The 17521-nt window shown below is 36.7% G+C and overlaps 1 protein-coding gene across 5 annotated transcripts in view; it reads right to left on the bottom strand.

Moving 5' to 3' along the window:
- Nucleotides 1–17521, bottom strand: part of clcn2a (chloride channel, voltage-sensitive 2a) — a 78698-nt gene that overhangs the window by 17008 nt on the left and 44169 nt on the right. For 3 of the 5 annotated variants that reach the window (XM_051138017.1, XM_051138023.1, XM_051137993.1), the window contains exons 3-18: nt 17114–17245; nt 14688–14816; nt 14447–14580; nt 14261–14336; nt 10769–10800; nt 10289–10367; nt 10030–10155; nt 9853–9937; nt 9375–9476; nt 8222–8306; nt 7878–8036; nt 5748–5817; nt 5255–5365; nt 4720–4930; nt 4482–4615; nt 1574–1752 (exon numbers count right to left, since the gene is read on the bottom strand). In XM_051138017.1, coding sequence (XP_050993974.1) covers nt 1574–1752; nt 4482–4615; nt 4720–4930; nt 5255–5365; nt 5748–5817; nt 7878–8036; nt 8222–8306; nt 9375–9476; nt 9853–9937; nt 10030–10155; nt 10289–10367; nt 10769–10800; nt 14261–14336; nt 14447–14580; nt 14688–14816; nt 17114–17245 — 1844 coding nt within the window. Of the gene's footprint in view, nt 1–1573; nt 1753–4481; nt 4616–4719; nt 4931–5254; nt 5366–5747; nt 5818–7877; nt 8037–8221; nt 8307–9374; nt 9477–9852; nt 9938–10029; nt 10156–10288; nt 10368–10768; nt 10801–14258; nt 14337–14446; nt 14581–14687; nt 14817–17113; nt 17246–17521 lie in introns of all 5 variants that reach the window. The other 2 variants (XM_051138002.1, XM_051138011.1) reach the window with 2 other exon arrangements.

Genomic DNA, 17521 nt, shown 5'->3' with positions numbered 1-17521 from the left:
CACTAGAGGCCGCTCTCGTGCTGTATAACAAAGACTGTGCTGTATAATGACGACCTTCTCAGCCGCTCCGGCAACGGACCCAACTTGGGAAACCTATCAGCATGGATTTTTGCCGATAACTGTTAGTTCCACCAATCAACTATCGGCAAAACTGATACATCAGTCAACCTCTAGTACCGATCCATCCTTCATGAACAATTTTTTAGCAAAACCCTGACCCTCATTTACAAAGCAGTCTGCTGTAAAATAAATTGCGCAAACAAAACGCATTTAGGTAGATCAGGGGGTGCATTCCTTTTTTAAAAAACCAAAGTAATCCACTGCGTCTTCAGCGGCTCAGATGTCGGGAGTAAATGATGAGTGTTATGCTCATTATTACATCCCACAACAAAACACCTCAATCGCTCAGGAGGCCTGCTCTGGCACCTAAACAATGGTGGACTGTTTACAGCTCACTCAGAGTGGGCCAGTGGTGACACGACAGTGTCCATCAACAGTTGTGGAAGGTGCCTGTGCAAAGTGACATCAGTATGTGAACGGCTTGCTCTGAGAAAGTGCTTATGATTTGCGGGGATTTAAAAAAAAAAAAGCATTAGGTGGATTTTTATTATTATAGGCAGTGTTGAGGGTAACCCATTACAAGTAACGCAAGTTACGTAATATTATTACTTTTTCCAAGTAACTACTAAAGTAATGCAATACTTTTTATTTGACAATATATGAGTTACATTTTTCAAATAAGTAGGGCCAGTTACTATTTCCCCAATTTATTGATTAAAAGCTCTCCTGTCCCCATGTTGAGAGTAAGTCGGGAGTAATATGTTAGTTCTAGAATAAATGTGAACATGCATTAATTCATCTCACTCACAAAAAAAACAGATTCAGTATTTCTCAAAATGAATAAAAACAGTGACATTCAACTCAGAATATGACGCAAACCTGCAATAATTAAATATGTTAAATAATACAAATATCCTTTATGCATTTAATCCCATTTTATTAATTGATGTCTTTGCTGCTGACCTTCGATGATCCGATTCAACCATACTAATAAGCAAAAGTTACTCAAGTCTACTGTACAGACGTGAATTAACTTTTCTCAAAGCCTGAGGCTTTTGGTGTGAAAAGGCTTTTACATTTGACAAAAATAGAACTTTTTTTTATTAAAAGCAAATAAGCAAGTCCTGCTCAGATTTAAATAGTAATGCAAAAGTACAGTAACGCATTACTTTCCATAAAAAGTACCTAAGTAGCGTAATTAGTTTTAGGGAGTAACTCAATATTGTAATGCATTACTTTTAAAAGTAACCTTCCCCAACGCTGATTATAGGGTTGTTGTGTACACATACTGCCAACACACGTTTAAGTTCAAACAACATATAAAACTGAATTTTGCATCCAATGTCCCCTTTAAAATAAAGTGTGACCAAAAAAAGTATTGACCCCAAACTCTGGAATGGTAGTCTGTCCCTGATTCATCTCTAGAACGATCACATAAAATTATATGAGGAAAGAAATGCTTTTCATTCTTGTAATGTAATTAACACTAGTGTCTTCTCTGTGAGGTTCATACCAGGAAACGTACGCCACGGCCAGTCCTGGGTGGAGAGTCTTGGGGGAAGGTCGGCACATGGGTGCCATTGTCCTGAGCACGTTCTCTCAAATACTCCAGCCTGCGAGCTCGGCCGAGCTGCTGTGAGAGCAGGGACTGCAGCTGGGAGCGCTCGATAGAGCCCAGCAGGATCATGGACTCTGGAGCCAGGTGGGGACACAGGCAAGGGAGACAGCAGAGAGACCAGAAAGAGAGGGAAAGAGAGAGAAAGAGAGAAGTGAGAGAAACACAGCGGGATAGCTGGAGGAATGGGGGATAGCAAAGGGAAATGGTGGGAGGGCAGGAAAGGAGATGGAGAAGGTAAAGAATGTGTCTGTCACAGGATATGAGGTGGAATTGTGGGAATACATTTCCAACTGTGAGCTTTCATTTGGGAACGTCAAGAAAACGTCCAGAAAAGGAACTGTACTAAATCAGTAAAACATCAAATATTATTTACAGCCTCATTTTTACACAATTACAGTTGTGATCAAAAGTACTTATAAAGCACATATTCTGCATGACCATATTCTACATCCCTAATCCTACACAATACCTGAATTTAACAACTACCTTACTAACTATTAATAAGCAGCAAATTAGGAGTTTATCAGCTTTATGAGGCAAAGCCCGTAGTTATTGGTTTGTTAATAGTGAGAACTGGACCATAAAATAAAGTGTGACAAGATATTTCACATAAAAGATGTTTAAATATAGTCTACAAGAGAAAATAATAGTTGAATTCATAAAAATGACCCTGTTCAAAAGTTTACATACACTTGATTTTTAATACTGTGTTGTTACACAGCTGTGTTTTGTTTGTTTGTTTTTTTGCTGTTGTTGTTGTTTAGTGATAGTTGTTCATGAGTCCCTTGTTTGTCCTGAACAGTTAAACTGCCTGCTGTTCCTCAGTAAAATCCTTTAGGTCCCACAAATTCTTTGGTTGTTCAGCATTTTTGTGTATTTGAACCCTTTCCAGCAATGACTGTATGATTTTGAGATGCATCTTTTCACACTGAGGACAACTGAGGGACTCGTATGCAACTATTACAGAAGGTTTAAGTGCTCACTGATGCTTCAGAAGGAAACACAATGCATTAAAGATCAGGGTAAATTGAACTTATTTTGCCTTCTGGGAAACATGTAAATATCTTCTGTAGCTTCTGAAGGGCAGTACTAAATTAAAAAATACGATATTCAGGCATAATAAGAAAAATACACATCTTCATTCTGTTAAAAAATGTATACCCCTGGCTCTTAATGCATCATTTTTCCTTCTGCAGCTGTTCAGGAAAAACAAGGGATTCATGAACAACTATCTATAAATAAAAAAAAAAAACAGCTGTGGATCATTCAGGTAACAACACAATATTAAGAATCAAGTGTACGTAAACTTTTCAACAGGGTCATTTTTATAAATTCACCTATTTTTTTTTTTTTTGTGGACTATATGTTAATGTCTTTTATGTGAAATATTTTATTCAGGTCAGTACTAAATAAAAAATAAAACGCATTTTGTATGATCCCCCTTATTTTGGTGAAATAATTAACATTTTGCAGATTCTGCAAGGTGCATGTAAACTTTTGTTCTAAACTGTATTTAGTCTCTAATCAGACAATTAAAATGATGTGACTATTTGTGCAAATTTTCAAATGTTCTACTGTAGGTCAGGTGCTCTTTGGATCATTTCAAAATCTTCAGTGTCACATGATCATTCAGAAATAAGTCCAATATATAATATCTAATATATGGTATTATTACCAATGCTGAAAACAGTTGTGCTGCTTAATATTTTTATGGATACTTTTTTTTTTTTTGATGAATAGAAAGTTCAAAAGAACAACATTTATTTGAAATAGAAATACTTTGTTACATTATAAATGTTGTTACTGTCACATTTGTTACACTTTCTGAAAAGATTAAACATGAATTGTATTCATTTCTTTCAAAAAAAAAAATATAAGTGACCCTGGACCACAAAACCAGTCATAAGGGTCATAATGCATCATCTGAAAACTGAATAAATACTCTATGGTTTAGTATGATAAGACAATATTTGGCCAAGATACAACTATTTGAATATCTGTATTCTGAGGGTGCAAAAAAATCTAAATACTGAGAAAAACGCCTGTAATGTTGTCCAAATGAAATTCTTAGGAATGCATATTACAAATCAAAAATTAAGTTTTGCTATATATTTTTCGGTAGGAAATTCACAAAATATCTTTAAAAATCAATAATTTTGACCCATACAATGTATTGTTGGCTATTGCTACAAATATACTTACTTAGCTACTTACTGATTTTGTGGTCCAGGGTCACATATAGTTTGGGGTCAGTATGTTTGTTTTTTTAAAGAAATTAATAAAATAGATTTTTTTTTATACTATATATAATAGCTGTGTTGTGTACTTTCTAAATCCCATATCAACCTTGACCAGCTAAACAATAGAAGGACAGACATGAAACTGCTTATTTATTTCAAATAAATAATATAAAACTGCATAAATTATTCTTGAACTTACCAAAGTATTTAGAGAAGTTTACATTGAAAACATACATCTATACACACACTACTTTGCTCCTTTTCTCTCTAGATATTGCCATCAGTCACTGAAAACCCATTTTGAACACTGCTCATTTCTTGCCGAAAATGGTTCAGCAATCAAAAGCTGATATCGCAGAGTTATTTCAGCTGAATCACTCTTCTGTACTGAGCAAAATGGGGAAAGAAAAGCCACTTTGAGAAGAAGACTGTTTAAAATTTGTCTTAAAATTCCTAAGATAGCGGTATGAAGAACATGTGCAGAAGGTGGTCTAACAGGACGACAACTGATTTTTTGTATGTGCAAAATATACCTCTAAACAGATATTTTATATATGTCTCACCTTTAGACTCCACCAGGGCCAGGGTTTTAAGCTGGCCTGTTATGAGAGCTTCCTGCAGGTCCCGGTAAGAGGAGGAGAGAGTGATAAACCGCACGTCTCTCACCATTATGTCTTCCACACGGATATTATATTTCCTACAGGTAAAAAGAGAGAGAGAGAGAGATGGGAGTGAGCATTCAAAAAGCCAGGGGAATGATATGAGAGTGATAATTTGGGGAAGTTACGTAACAGCCCTCACTCCTGTCCCCAGCCCAGCTCTGGCAGGTAAGGAAGTTTCTGGATCCGGATGATGGAATCATAGAGGGAAGGTTGTAGACTCTGAGCCACGGCATTGGCCAATATCACAGCGATCATCACCGGCAGGATGTGCGAGATTTGACCCGTCAGCTCGAACACAATGACAGCGGTGGACACGGTGTGAGTGACTGCGCCAGAAAGAGCCGCCGCCCCTGTGGGAATCACCATTTCGTCCCGCATCAAATTACAGTAGCAGTCACCCGCCGCAAGCCATCTGATTTCCTATTGTGCTCCTGACAAGCTTTCTGCTCCGCTGCACAATGCAGCGCTACCGCTGAAGCCATTTCCACAGGCAAGATCTAATTTGGCTGTTGGTCTGTGTGGGTTAATGAAAAATGTATGACTCTTGCATACAACACCCTGAAGGTTCAATTACGCGTGTGAATAAGATATAGCCACGACGGGCTGAAACTGATGGCTTTTGAAAGAAAACAAATGGACATCCGCGAGAAGGCATGCACAGTTGACGCTCTTACCTACAACTGCGTATCCGCCGGGAACTATGGGATATACAGTGCTGTCGGCGTGTATCCCGTCGGGGAAAACGGCAGCCATGCTCTCGCCGACCAGTCGACCGAACGCAGCCCCTGTACGACACACACAATTCACAACGTAGAATCGACATTTTGTAGGTGACAAACACACCAAATTTGTAACGCATCCTGGACGTATACTTACATGCGGTCACAAACACTGACTCCAGAATAAAGCTGCAGTGATTTTGACGCGTTTACACACAGGTTTTATTGAGTCAGACATTGATGAGGGATGGAAATGGAGAACATGATTGCGGGAAAAGGAAAACAACCATTAAGAACAAACTAAAGTATAATGGCTGGTATGAACACAAGAGCAAAATAATGTGCAAAAGTGCTCGCTCATACAATAGCGAATTGAAATGGAAACCAAAAAAGCATATCCCACAGTGTTGACTTTCAAAAACACTACACGCACACTGTAATCACATACCAATGAGGAAAACCGGCATGAAGGCCCCGCAAGGCACAGGCATTGTTGTGGCCACAGCCGACATCCAGAACTGAGAAAAAACATTTAGAAGCCACATGGTCACACACTTGAACAAAAGACGCCGTTTAATAATTAAGCAATATCACACTTGCAAACACGACGCTGTACACGGTGGTGATTTACCTGCAGCTGAATCAAAACTGTGCTGGTTTTTAATATATCAGCACACCTCAACATATACAATAGTTCAATAAACAAGAAGTTAATATTGAGTACCTGACATTGCAGAGACAATATGACCAGATATTTTATTTAGTTTTGCAACTACAACAGCTGTATAATACAATATGTTACATTCACATTAAAGGAGTAGTTCACTTCCAGAACAAAAATGTACAGATAATTTACTCACCCCCTTGTCATCCAAGATGTTTGTGTCTTTCTTTTTTCAGTCGTAAAGAAATAATGTTTCTTGAGGACAACATTTCAGAATTTATCTCCATGTAGTGGACTTCTATGGTGCCAGCGAGTTTGAACTTCCAAAATGCAGTTTAAATCCAGCTTCAAAGGGCTCTAAATGATCCCAGCCAAAGAAGAAGGGTCTTATATAGCAAAATGATCAGTTATTTTATTTACAATTTATATACTTTTTAACATGAAATCCTTGTCTATTTTCTGCAGTGCGCATGCAAACTCTGTGTAATCCGGGTCAATACAGTTAGGGTATGGCTCCCATCTCATTTTCTCCTCCAACTTCAAAATTGTCATACATCGCTGCAGAAGTACCAACCCAGTGTTTACAAAGTGAACGTGCAAAGAAGATCAAATGCCCTTTACAAAAAAAGGTAAAACCGATGTATACGACGATGAGTATTTTAAAGTTGGAGGAGAAAATGAGATAAGAGTTACCGTAGTTTCCTAACTGTATTGACCCGGATTACACAGAGTTTGCATGCACGTCACAGAGAACAAACAAGACGAGCTCTTGAGGTTAAAAAGTATGTAAATTGCATTTTTTTTTTGGAAAATAACCGATCGTTTGGCTAGATAAGACCCTTCCTCTGCTGGGATTGTCTAGAGCCCTTTGAAGCTGCACTGAAAATGTATTTTGGAAGTTCAAACTCATGGGAACCATTATATGAAGAAAAATTTTGGAATGTTTTCCTCAAGAAACATGATTTCTTTTTACTGAAAGAATGAAAGACACGAACATCTTGGATGACAAGGGGGTGAATAAATTATCTGTAAATTTTTGTTCTGGAAGTGGACTTCTCCTTTAACATTACTGTTAAAAGACTAGTTTGCCCAGAAATGAAAAATTGCTTAAAATGTGTTTACCCTGAGGCCATTCAAGATGTAGAGTTTGTAGATTTGGAGAAACTGAATACTACATTGCTTGCTCATCAGTGGATCCTCCACAGTGAATGGGTGCCGTCAGAATAAGACTCCAAACAGCTGATTAAAACATCACAGAAATCTACAAGTAATCCATACCATTCCAGTCCATCAATTGTGAAGTTAAAACCTATGTTTATAATAAACAAATTCATCGTTAACACATTTTAACTTACTAATACATAATATTTCTCCAGCAAAAAGGTTGTCTTATCTGAATCAAGAGGTGAATATGCACAGATCAAGCACCGTTTGCAAGCAAAAACAGCTTTAAAGAAATATGTTAGTGGATTTTGATTTGAACGGACAACAGTGGATTGACCTTTTCACTGAAGGAAGCAATATAATGCATTATGGACCTTTATTTTGGCCTTTATTTATTTTGAAAACAAATTAATGATGGATTTATTTATTACGAACAAGCAACTTTTTGCTTTACAAGATGTTAATTAATGAACTGGAGTTGTGTGGATTACTTGTGGATTATTGTGATGTTTTTATCAGCTGTTTAGCTGTTCATGACTTTCATTCTGATGGCACCCATTCACTGAAGAAGATCCATTGGTGAGCAAGTGCTGTAATGCTAAATTTCTCCATATCTGTTCTGATGAAGAAACAAACTCATCTACATCTTGGATGGCCTGAGGGTGAGTATATTTTCAGCAAATTGAAATTTCTGAGTGAACTATTCCTCTACATTTTCCTTCATATTTTACTTAATATGGTGAGACGCACCTTCATGACAATGAAGAGGAGGAGTGTGATGAACACACTGACTTGTGGGTGCTTCCAGGCCTGAGGTACATGACTTGCATACTCAAACTCCTCAGCGACACCTTGCTTGTACCAGGTCTGGTTGTCAAACAGTGCCACTAGTGACTCATGTTGAGTCAGCTAAATGAGGAGGCAGCGCAGTTTGTTATTTAATGCATAATTACTGATCTGGAACAACTAAATCTATCAGCATGAAGCACACTTGAAAGACTGAAAAAGACTGGTTGTGTAGAAATAAGAAAATTATAGAGAAGGAAATCCAAAGAAAATTTGATGAGCCACACAATAAATCTGAAACATCAGACCTGGCCTGCCATGAACTGCCCAAACCCTGGAGGAAAGGTGAGCGTAGAGACAAGAAGAGTAACCACCGCCGGATACACTAGTCTTCTATTAGAAGCCAAATATGAGAAACAAAAATTACTTTTGTAAATTAAAAATACAAATAAAGTTTAACTATTAGTAAGTGATTATTAAGTAACATTCTTAAAAATTAAATGAAACTTTATGCAAAATACTATGACACGTTAAAAAAACAAGATTAAAGTCATAATATTCAGAGAATAAAGTCAAAATTACAAGAATAAAGTAGAAATATTAAAAGAATAAAGTCAAAATATCTTGAAAATAAAGTCAAAATATTTCAAGAATAATTTTGACATTTATTGTCAAAATATTTCGACTTTATTCTTGAAATAAAGTCAAAATTATGAGAATAAAATCAAAGTGTTTTGAGAATAAAGTTGAAATATTTTGAGAATACAGTCAGAATAGTCAAAATTATGAGAATTAATTCGTAGCAATTCAGAGATTAAAGTTATTTATTTTGTTTAGTTTTTTATTATTTTGAGATTATATTTTGAGATTGAAGTGATATTATATAGTCCACTTCAACCTTTAGAACGTTTTTGTTGTTGTTGTTAATTAAATACAAGTGAGAAATGAAAGACTGGATGCCACATATTTGTGGAGTAGGTGGTGAAATTTTCACAAAGAAAACAGTATGATTTAATGAAACGAATGTCTCATTGTAATCAAAAAGACACATTGCAAGACACATTGTTTGTATTTCGCTATAAAACTGACAGATTTTGAAAGCTGAGGCCTTGTCTTATATTAGTACCAAAGGCACAAATCTTATTGCTATTATTGAGTGCTGGCACACTACAAATAAGCCTAATGAATGCAATCGAAGATGTGAAGTATTATTTCCAAACATACTGTACCTGCGAGTATAACAAATGGTATGATTTCTGCTAATAATTGCACATATATTCAAATAAATTCCGGCCTGGCATTTTCTCCTGGTGCTGCTCCCAATCCAGGCCATTTGCATGCACAGGCTATACTCTAAAAATAAACTTTAATTGCTATGATTTAATTCTCATAATTTTGACTTTATTCTCAAAATAAACTTTAATCTTGTAATTTTGGATTTTATTTTATTTTTTAACTCACTTTTTTAGTAAAAACTTGTTGATGGTTTTCTGTTTTCTCATAGACTCCACTATGATCCTGTTCAGGTATACATACAATGCCCCTCCAAAACCACTGGCAATCCTGAGAAACATTAACAACAGAAGAACTGAAACATTAATTTCATAAAACATGAGAAGAGACATTATTATGACCACTGCACATTTCTATTTTACAGCTAAGAACTAAGAATTAGGAACTAAAAATAACTAACTAGTTGAATTTACAGGTTAGACGTGTGAACCTGGCCTGTCAACCAGAACACAAGTCTTAATGTTTGAAAGCAGAAGTATAAGCTTTGCAAATAAACAGTTCTAATGAGCTTAGTCATTTTTTTTAACACAAATGTTCTTAGACAAGGATATTAGTTTGCGTGAAATCTGTGCTCTGACTGCCATAATTTAAATTATGTAAATCGAATTTGTGTTTGGGAGAAAGATGGCAAAGGTGAGACACAAACCCTAGCACAGCAAAAGCTGGAAGCTCTTGTAGGTCGAAGGGAAAGTCGAGACGAAAGCGCGTTTTAAAGAGCGCCGTGATTGTCTCTGCAATATGGCGAAGAGAGAATGACAGTCAGAAATTTATGACGAATGAATCATCTGACTGTGTTGGCTATCAGAACGGATTTCTCCCTCACCCTCATCCTTATTCCACACCGCCAGCACCCTGAAGATAAAGGCACTGAAGGTTGCAGCGAAGAATCCTCTCCAGTAGTTCCTCACGGCAAAGAACGTAGATGTGACCTCAATACTAAACAGCACTCCTGCCACAACACAGCAGATCATACGACAAACAACTCTGCTCAAAGCTGGAAGTATTCAGGGGAACGTTACTGTCGTAAATGTGATATGGCGTTATCTCCGGTGGCCAGCTATGATCACAATGTCTGGACTTACCTCCAATAGGGGCTGCGAAGCAACAGCCCACCCCCACTGCACACGCGGCTGACAGCATCTCTGTGTTCCTCAGCTCATTCTGTCAGATTAACAAGAAAACCCAATACATGCAAATCCTGTTTCAAACGACTGTCGCTGTGGCATTTTACAAGGCAGCCAAGAGTGGAACAGGGTAATTACACTGACGGATACATGGCAACGACATGCGGAACAAGGTATTGCTATGAACACAATTAAAAAAATGGACAAACACTGCTCTTTCATTCACTATGCGCTAACTTTGTGAACGGTTTGCTACGGCCTGGGAGGATTAAGTCCAGTAAGACTCTAAATTACAATGGAAAAATGGTAAACTTGAGAAAAAAAGAATCACAAATGGAGATTTAAACAAAATAAAATTCGCTTTTTTCTTTCATTATAACACTTTCAGTCAATCTGATCACATGGACACACCCAAACATAATAATACCTGCATCTTACCTTGTTTCCCTCAAAGGGCTCTTCCTTCAGCAGTAAATCAAAAATACACACATACAAGTGAGTATCTGAACTCTGTTTCAAAACCTTTCAATACTTTAAGTACTTACACTGCTGTTTACTTGTTTCAAGTCTGTATCTACAAAAATACATAATTTAATTCAAAATAAACCTTATTTGTGTATTTATTGTAATGTATGCATTCAATGTATTGAACTGTACAATTTTCACTTTGTGTGATCTGTCTGTCTAGCTTTTTTGAACTACCGTTCAAAAAGAAGTTTGAGGTCAGTAAGATCTGTCTATCTACAGTCGAGGTCAAAAGTTTACATACGCTTTGCAGAATCTGCAAAATGTTAATTATTTTACCAAAATAAGAGGGATCATACAAAATGCATGTAATTTTTTATGTTTTACTGGCCTAAATAAGTTATTTCACAAAAAAGATGTTGACATATAGTCCATAAGAGAAAATAATTGAGTTGGTCCCCTTTTTTTATTAGGTGGCCTTAACTATGTTACCTACATTTAAATTAATCATTTGGTATAATGCACTTATTGTGTACATGTTTTTACATTGTACTTATATTATTAAAAATAGCTATATGTAATTACATTTGTAATTAATTTCTGTAATTACATTTATAATTACACTGTTGACCCATCCCTTACAACTTAAACCACCCTTAAACCTACCCATACCACCAAACCTGTCCCTAACCTTACCTGTATCCCACCTTAATAAAAGCAAAAGTGTTTTGCAGTACAGTATGACAACAATACAGTACATTGTATTTTTGATGTAAGTACATAGTAGTTAATGCCACCTAATATAAAGTGTGACCAAATTTATAAAAAATAACCCTGTTCAAAAAGTTTCCTACAGTACGCTTGATTCTTAATACTGTGTTGTTACCTGAATGATCCACAGCTGTGTTTTTTTGTTTAGTGATAGTTGTTCATGAGTCCCCTGTTTGTCCTGAACAGTTAAACTGCCTGCTGTTCTTCAGAAAAATCCTTCAGGTTCCACAAATTCTTTGGTTTTTCAGCATTTGTGTTTATTTGAACCCAACAATGACTGTATGATTTTGATATCCATCTTTTCACACTGAGGATAACTGAAGGACTATGCAACTATTAGAGAAGATCCAAACTCTCACTGATGCTCCAGAAGGAAAAATTATGCATTAAGAGCCAACTTTTGAACAGAATGTAGATGTACATTTTGTAATTTTTTCTTATTTTGCCTAAATATTATATTTGATTCCATTTAATATTGCACTTCAGAAGCTACAGAAGATACTTACATGTTTCTCAAAAGACAAAATAAGTTAAATTTACCCTGGTCTTCAACTTCAAAAAGTTTTCACCCCCTCGGCTCTTAATGCATTGTGTTTTCTTCTGAAGCATCAGTGAGTGTAATAGTAAGGTTCTGTAATAGTAGCATATGAGACTCAGTTGTCCTCAGTGTGAAAAGATGGATCTCAAAATCATACAGTCATTGTTGGAAGGGGTTCAAATACACAAAAATGCTAAAAAACCAAAGAATTTGTGGGACCTGAAGGAATTTTTCTGAAGAACAGCAGGCAGTTTAACTGTTCCGGACAAACAGGGAACTCATGAACAACTATCACTAAACAACAACAACAACAAACACAGCTGTGGATCATTCAGGTAACAACACAGTATTAAGAATTAAGTGTATGTAAACTTTTTAACAGGGTCATTTTTATAAATGCAACTATTATTTTCTTTTGTGGACTATATGTAAACGTTGTTTATGTGAAATGTACCATCTGCACTAAACCTAAACCAACCCAATAGTATGAACAAAAGTGATGTAAAAACCCTATTGCAAGCATGCCGTTCTAGCTTGTTTTCAATCTCTCATCTTTCAGCTCTTTTATCGCTAGTTATGTTTTTCATGGGATTCGTACCCAGAGATTCCATGCCGGCTGAGCTACCAAGCAATCTTGTTACATCTCTTGTTGTGTCCATTTTAACCTACCAATACTAGGGGGGTAGTAATCTGGCGGAGGTCAACACCGGAAAGCGATTACTATTACAAGTGCTTGCTGTTTTACCACCTCTAGTGTTTATTTCTGTTGGAAACTGGAGTAATATGTACTTGTTGGTACGTATTTTGCGTCTTGTGAAAAATTCCCAGAGGTACGTACTCTTCATGAGATCAGGTAGGAATTTTCCCTCAATGTGGCAACATTATCCCATTAACATTAACATTATTTTGCTACTGTTTTTCTTTTACCCTGGCCCAAATTGTAGCTCCTTCATATCCCGCTATCAAAGTAACACCCACAGGTACGAGGTGTCAGACAAATAATTATCAGCATGGCCCGTTACCCCGAACCCCACTGCCTGATTGACTGTGTAAACATGCCATTGACATTTGCCTAATTAAAGTGCATTCAATTACAGTGGAACAGTTAAAATGTGCCGGAATGTTTATGGTCTCCGATTTTCTGTCAGATTCGCTCTGCTCTAACAACATGTTATTGATCCATTCCCCAGCGTGCTGTGATTTCTTAGGTTACTTTGTGGGCAAAGTCCAGAGGGTTGATATGGTATAACGCGAAGGCCGTTTGACTCATTTTAGCATGATTTACAAACAGCTCCATTCACTGTGCTTGCAATTCCCTCAAGAACTGATACCTTATGTACTCTGACTAATCACAGACTAACGAAAAACCCTAGAGAACCCTCAGCTGCTTGTTTGTATGATACACGCAGATGAGACTGAAAGAACAAGGCCATGACGTTCAAAGTGCAGTGACATGTAAAGTGATGATACAAACACAAGTTATTGGTAACGCTTTATAATATCTCTCATTAATAGGTCATTATTAATAGGCCATTTCATTTCACAAATGTGCTCCCACTTTATATTAGGTGGCCTTAACTACTATGTACTTACATCAAATAAGTACAATATACTTATTGTGTTCATACAGTATTGCAAAACACTTTTGATGCTATGGAGGTGGGATATGGGCTTAGTGGTATGTGTAGGTTTAAGGTATGGGTCAAAAGCGCAACTATAAATGTAATTAAATGCAAGTATTTATTAAAATATAAGTACAATGCAAAAACATGTATGTACACAAAAAGCGCATTGTATCAAAGATTAGTACATAGTGGTTAAGGCCAAGTGGAACCACAAATGTTATATGATGTTTAATAGATCAATAAAGTACAGTCAAATATTATAGGCAGATGGAACTGACAACACGACTATTGTTTTTAAGAAGAGTCTGAAAATGTGCCATGTACAGTTTTAAGTGACATCACTACCCAAATGGGTGCATAATGGGGCCACTGTATATGACATGTCTGATTATTTTATAGTAAATGATGTCCTGTAAAGCATACTGTGTTATAATAATGTTTGTTAGTCGAGGGTATTATAAAATGTTACCAAAGTATGAAATGTCAGAAAGTTATTGACAAAAGACAGCATTAATAGAAAGCCTCTCACCATGTAGATTCCTCCAAACAAGGCCATGAATTTGCTCAACAGAGCAGCACACAGACTGGCAACATGAACAAATGGTCCCTAGAGGATGTGAGAGGAGATAGAAATAACAGATGTGATCACAGGGCAAAGGCTTAAACTATTTTAGCATTAGAACGCTTATCTAGGATCAGATATCCCCTCTCATGCACCTCTTTGCCCAGAGGCATGCCACTTCCAAGGGCACAAGTTAAGCCAATCACTTTGGCGACGAAGGTTTTGAAAGTGAGGTACTCTTTCAGCACCACACCTCGGAGAATGGTCTTCATCTCTGGGATCCCAGAGCCTGGAGGAAGAAAAGACGAAGGGGGTTACCAAGAGATCTGAGAAGACGTAAAGGCCATTTGGCTTAAATTGATTACGTGAGCATGGGTGAGTGTGTGCGTATCTCACCCACTGCCTGTGGCGCCAGTATCTGAGTGAAGCCGGCGGAGAAGGTGATGAGAACCACTGGGTAAGTGACCCAGGCCAGATACTGCAGCAACATGTTACTGTGCAGACCACCATACATCCACTTCTGTGCTGCAGACACCGACACACACCATATAATTACATCTCTGCTGAGGAATAACATCCATCCCAATTTGCGTGCTTATGTGCTATTCTATGCCATTTGTAGTTTAAATAGTGTGAGTAGTGTGTTCATATTGAAAATTGCAAAATGATGAAAGTCTACCTCATATACCCAGATGGTGCATTTAATGAACCAAAAAAATGCTGAACACTTAATGTACTCAACATGCACTCAATTCATATGCTAGATGCAAGGGTACATAGTAAACTTGCATAATGTATAGTCATTTGATGCACAACTATTTACTTATGCTCTGTTATTAAATTGTACTTCAGTTGCATTTATACTGACACCTACTGGTGTGGATGAAAAAGTGATTTCCTTTTTTGAAGAAGAAGAAGAAATGCCAATAACCAAACCAAACTATAGACAATACACCTCATTTTACGTGTTATTTATTATTTAGTTGTTAATTTTTTTCAATTAATTTTTCTTCCCAATTTGACAGAGTTGCATTAGAATTTATACTGACACCTACTGGTGCTGATGCAAAAGCAATGTTTTTTTTTTTTTTTAAACAAAAACAAAAACATGTTATTTTTTAAAACAAACATGTTATTTAGTTGTTAATTTTTAATTTATTTTCCTATCCAAATTGACAGTTTTCTTGGAAGTTACACTGTCACCTATTGGTGTGGATGAAAAAGATTGAAGAAATGCCCATTAACTTATTTAAACTATAGACTATACATACACATTTACTTGTGCACTGTTATTTAGTTGTTAATTGTTTCACGTAATTTTCCTGCCTGATTTGACAGTTACCTTAGAATTTATACTGACACCTACTGGCGTGGATGAAAAGAGAAGATTTTTTTAATTGAAGAAATGGCCATGACTGAATCAAAGCTGCGCTCTGTTATTAAAAGGCACGATATGTACGTTTTTGTTTAAAATATTCAAAAACTACTGTCAAAATGTTGCATATTTTGCTGACTTGTTTACGTACATTATCGCAAATATTTCCAGGAATGTTTAAATACAGAGAAATAAGCCATTTTAACTAGTGCAGTAGACCATGTCCTTGCGTCACCTGCCAATGACGTTATACACCCTTGATTTTCCGCTTTTATTTTGTAAAAACACGGAAACCCCAAGGACACTGTTGTGCATTTTATTAGACAGGTGACGAAACAGCGCTGTTTTACCTCACATACACATGATCGGAAGAAGCGGAAGCACTCGACTGTGGCGTCCTCATTTTGCTTCCACGACTTTCAGCCTCGCCCTTCTTCATACTACAGCGACCTTAATAAGTCTTTAATACATTAGCTCATCAATGGACATGATTTCTGCCCAAATCACGACGGATTGGATCGGCTGTGGGGATGAAGACTACAACTCCCATGATTTCACACACAATCACGGCGTCATCATACTATACCTTTAGTTCTTTGTTTGTTTTGAATATGCCCTCTCTAGTGATGAAAATGTACATATTGTGCTGCTAATTGTTAATTTTTTAAATTCATTTTCCTACTCAATTTGACAGTTGTCTTGGAAGTTATACTGGATGATAAAGCAAAGGTGTTTTAATTGAAGAAATGCCCATTAACTTTTTCAAACAGTAGACTATACAGCTACATTTACTTGTGCACTGTTATTTAGTTTAGTTTTCCTGTCTGATCTGACAGCTGTCCTAGAATTTATACTGACACCTACTGGTGTGGATGAAAAAGAGAGGGTTATTTTATTTTAATTGAAGAAATGCCTATAACTGAATCAAAAGTGCACATTAATAGGAGTATCACTGAGATCATTTGGATCCCCTATGATTTCAACATGGAAACCAACATTAGGGAGTGACCTACTCTATGGCCCTGTCCTGTATGGAACACTTTTACACATTTGCAAGACTGGGGTCTTCAGTTATTGTTATTTAAAAATACTAGTCATTTTTGTAAATTTCTGAGGTGAAAAGCACTTGATATCGCTAAAGCTGTAACGTTAAAAAACTGCCCTTGATATGTGCTAAGACAGTTCTGTGCCTTTTTATTAATTGACTGAACTGCCACACCCCCAGTCTTTGTAAATAAACTCATTCTTTTGTAAAAAGAGGTCAGTGAGTTGGCACCAATTCCTTCAGGCATTAATGCACCTTCCATCCCAGAATACACATGATGACGATATCCCACTGAAAAAAAACAATACTTGACTGATTAAATGACACCATCTGTACTTTCATGGAACCCTGTCAAGCAGAAAATTGTCCTTTTCTTTCTTTTCATTCTTTTCTCTCTCTCACCTTGCTGGCAGAAGGCAATAGTGTAGTCCATGGCCCAGCTGACCAATGCCATGAGAAGCCCCAGGAGGATGAGAAAGATCCAGTCTTCACCCACACGGGAAATCAGGAACTTTTGACACCTTGACGTACATACTGCAAACAGACATTACAGAAATAGCTCACCAAAAAAATAAAAATCAGTTGTCATTTACAAACCTGTATGACTTTCTTTTTTCGCTGAAGGTAAATGGTGAATTACAATAATATACTGTTTGCTCCTCAAAGGAATGAGCACCAAGGCACTGAAGCTTAAAAATATGCAAACGCAGCATGAAAACCGATTTATATATACTACCATTCGAAGGATTGGGGTCTGTAAAATGTTAATATTTTTAATTTTTTTATTAAAAAGAAGTCTCATCTGCAGGC

Source organism: Labeo rohita, chromosome 2 (genome assembly GCF_022985175.1).
Source record: "Labeo rohita strain BAU-BD-2019 chromosome 2, IGBB_LRoh.1.0, whole genome shotgun sequence".
NCBI lineage: Eukaryota > Metazoa > Chordata > Actinopteri > Cypriniformes > Cyprinidae > Labeo > Labeo rohita.
The sequence above is the reverse complement of the archived record's forward strand: the minus strand, read 5'-3'. Positions and strand labels throughout refer to the sequence as shown.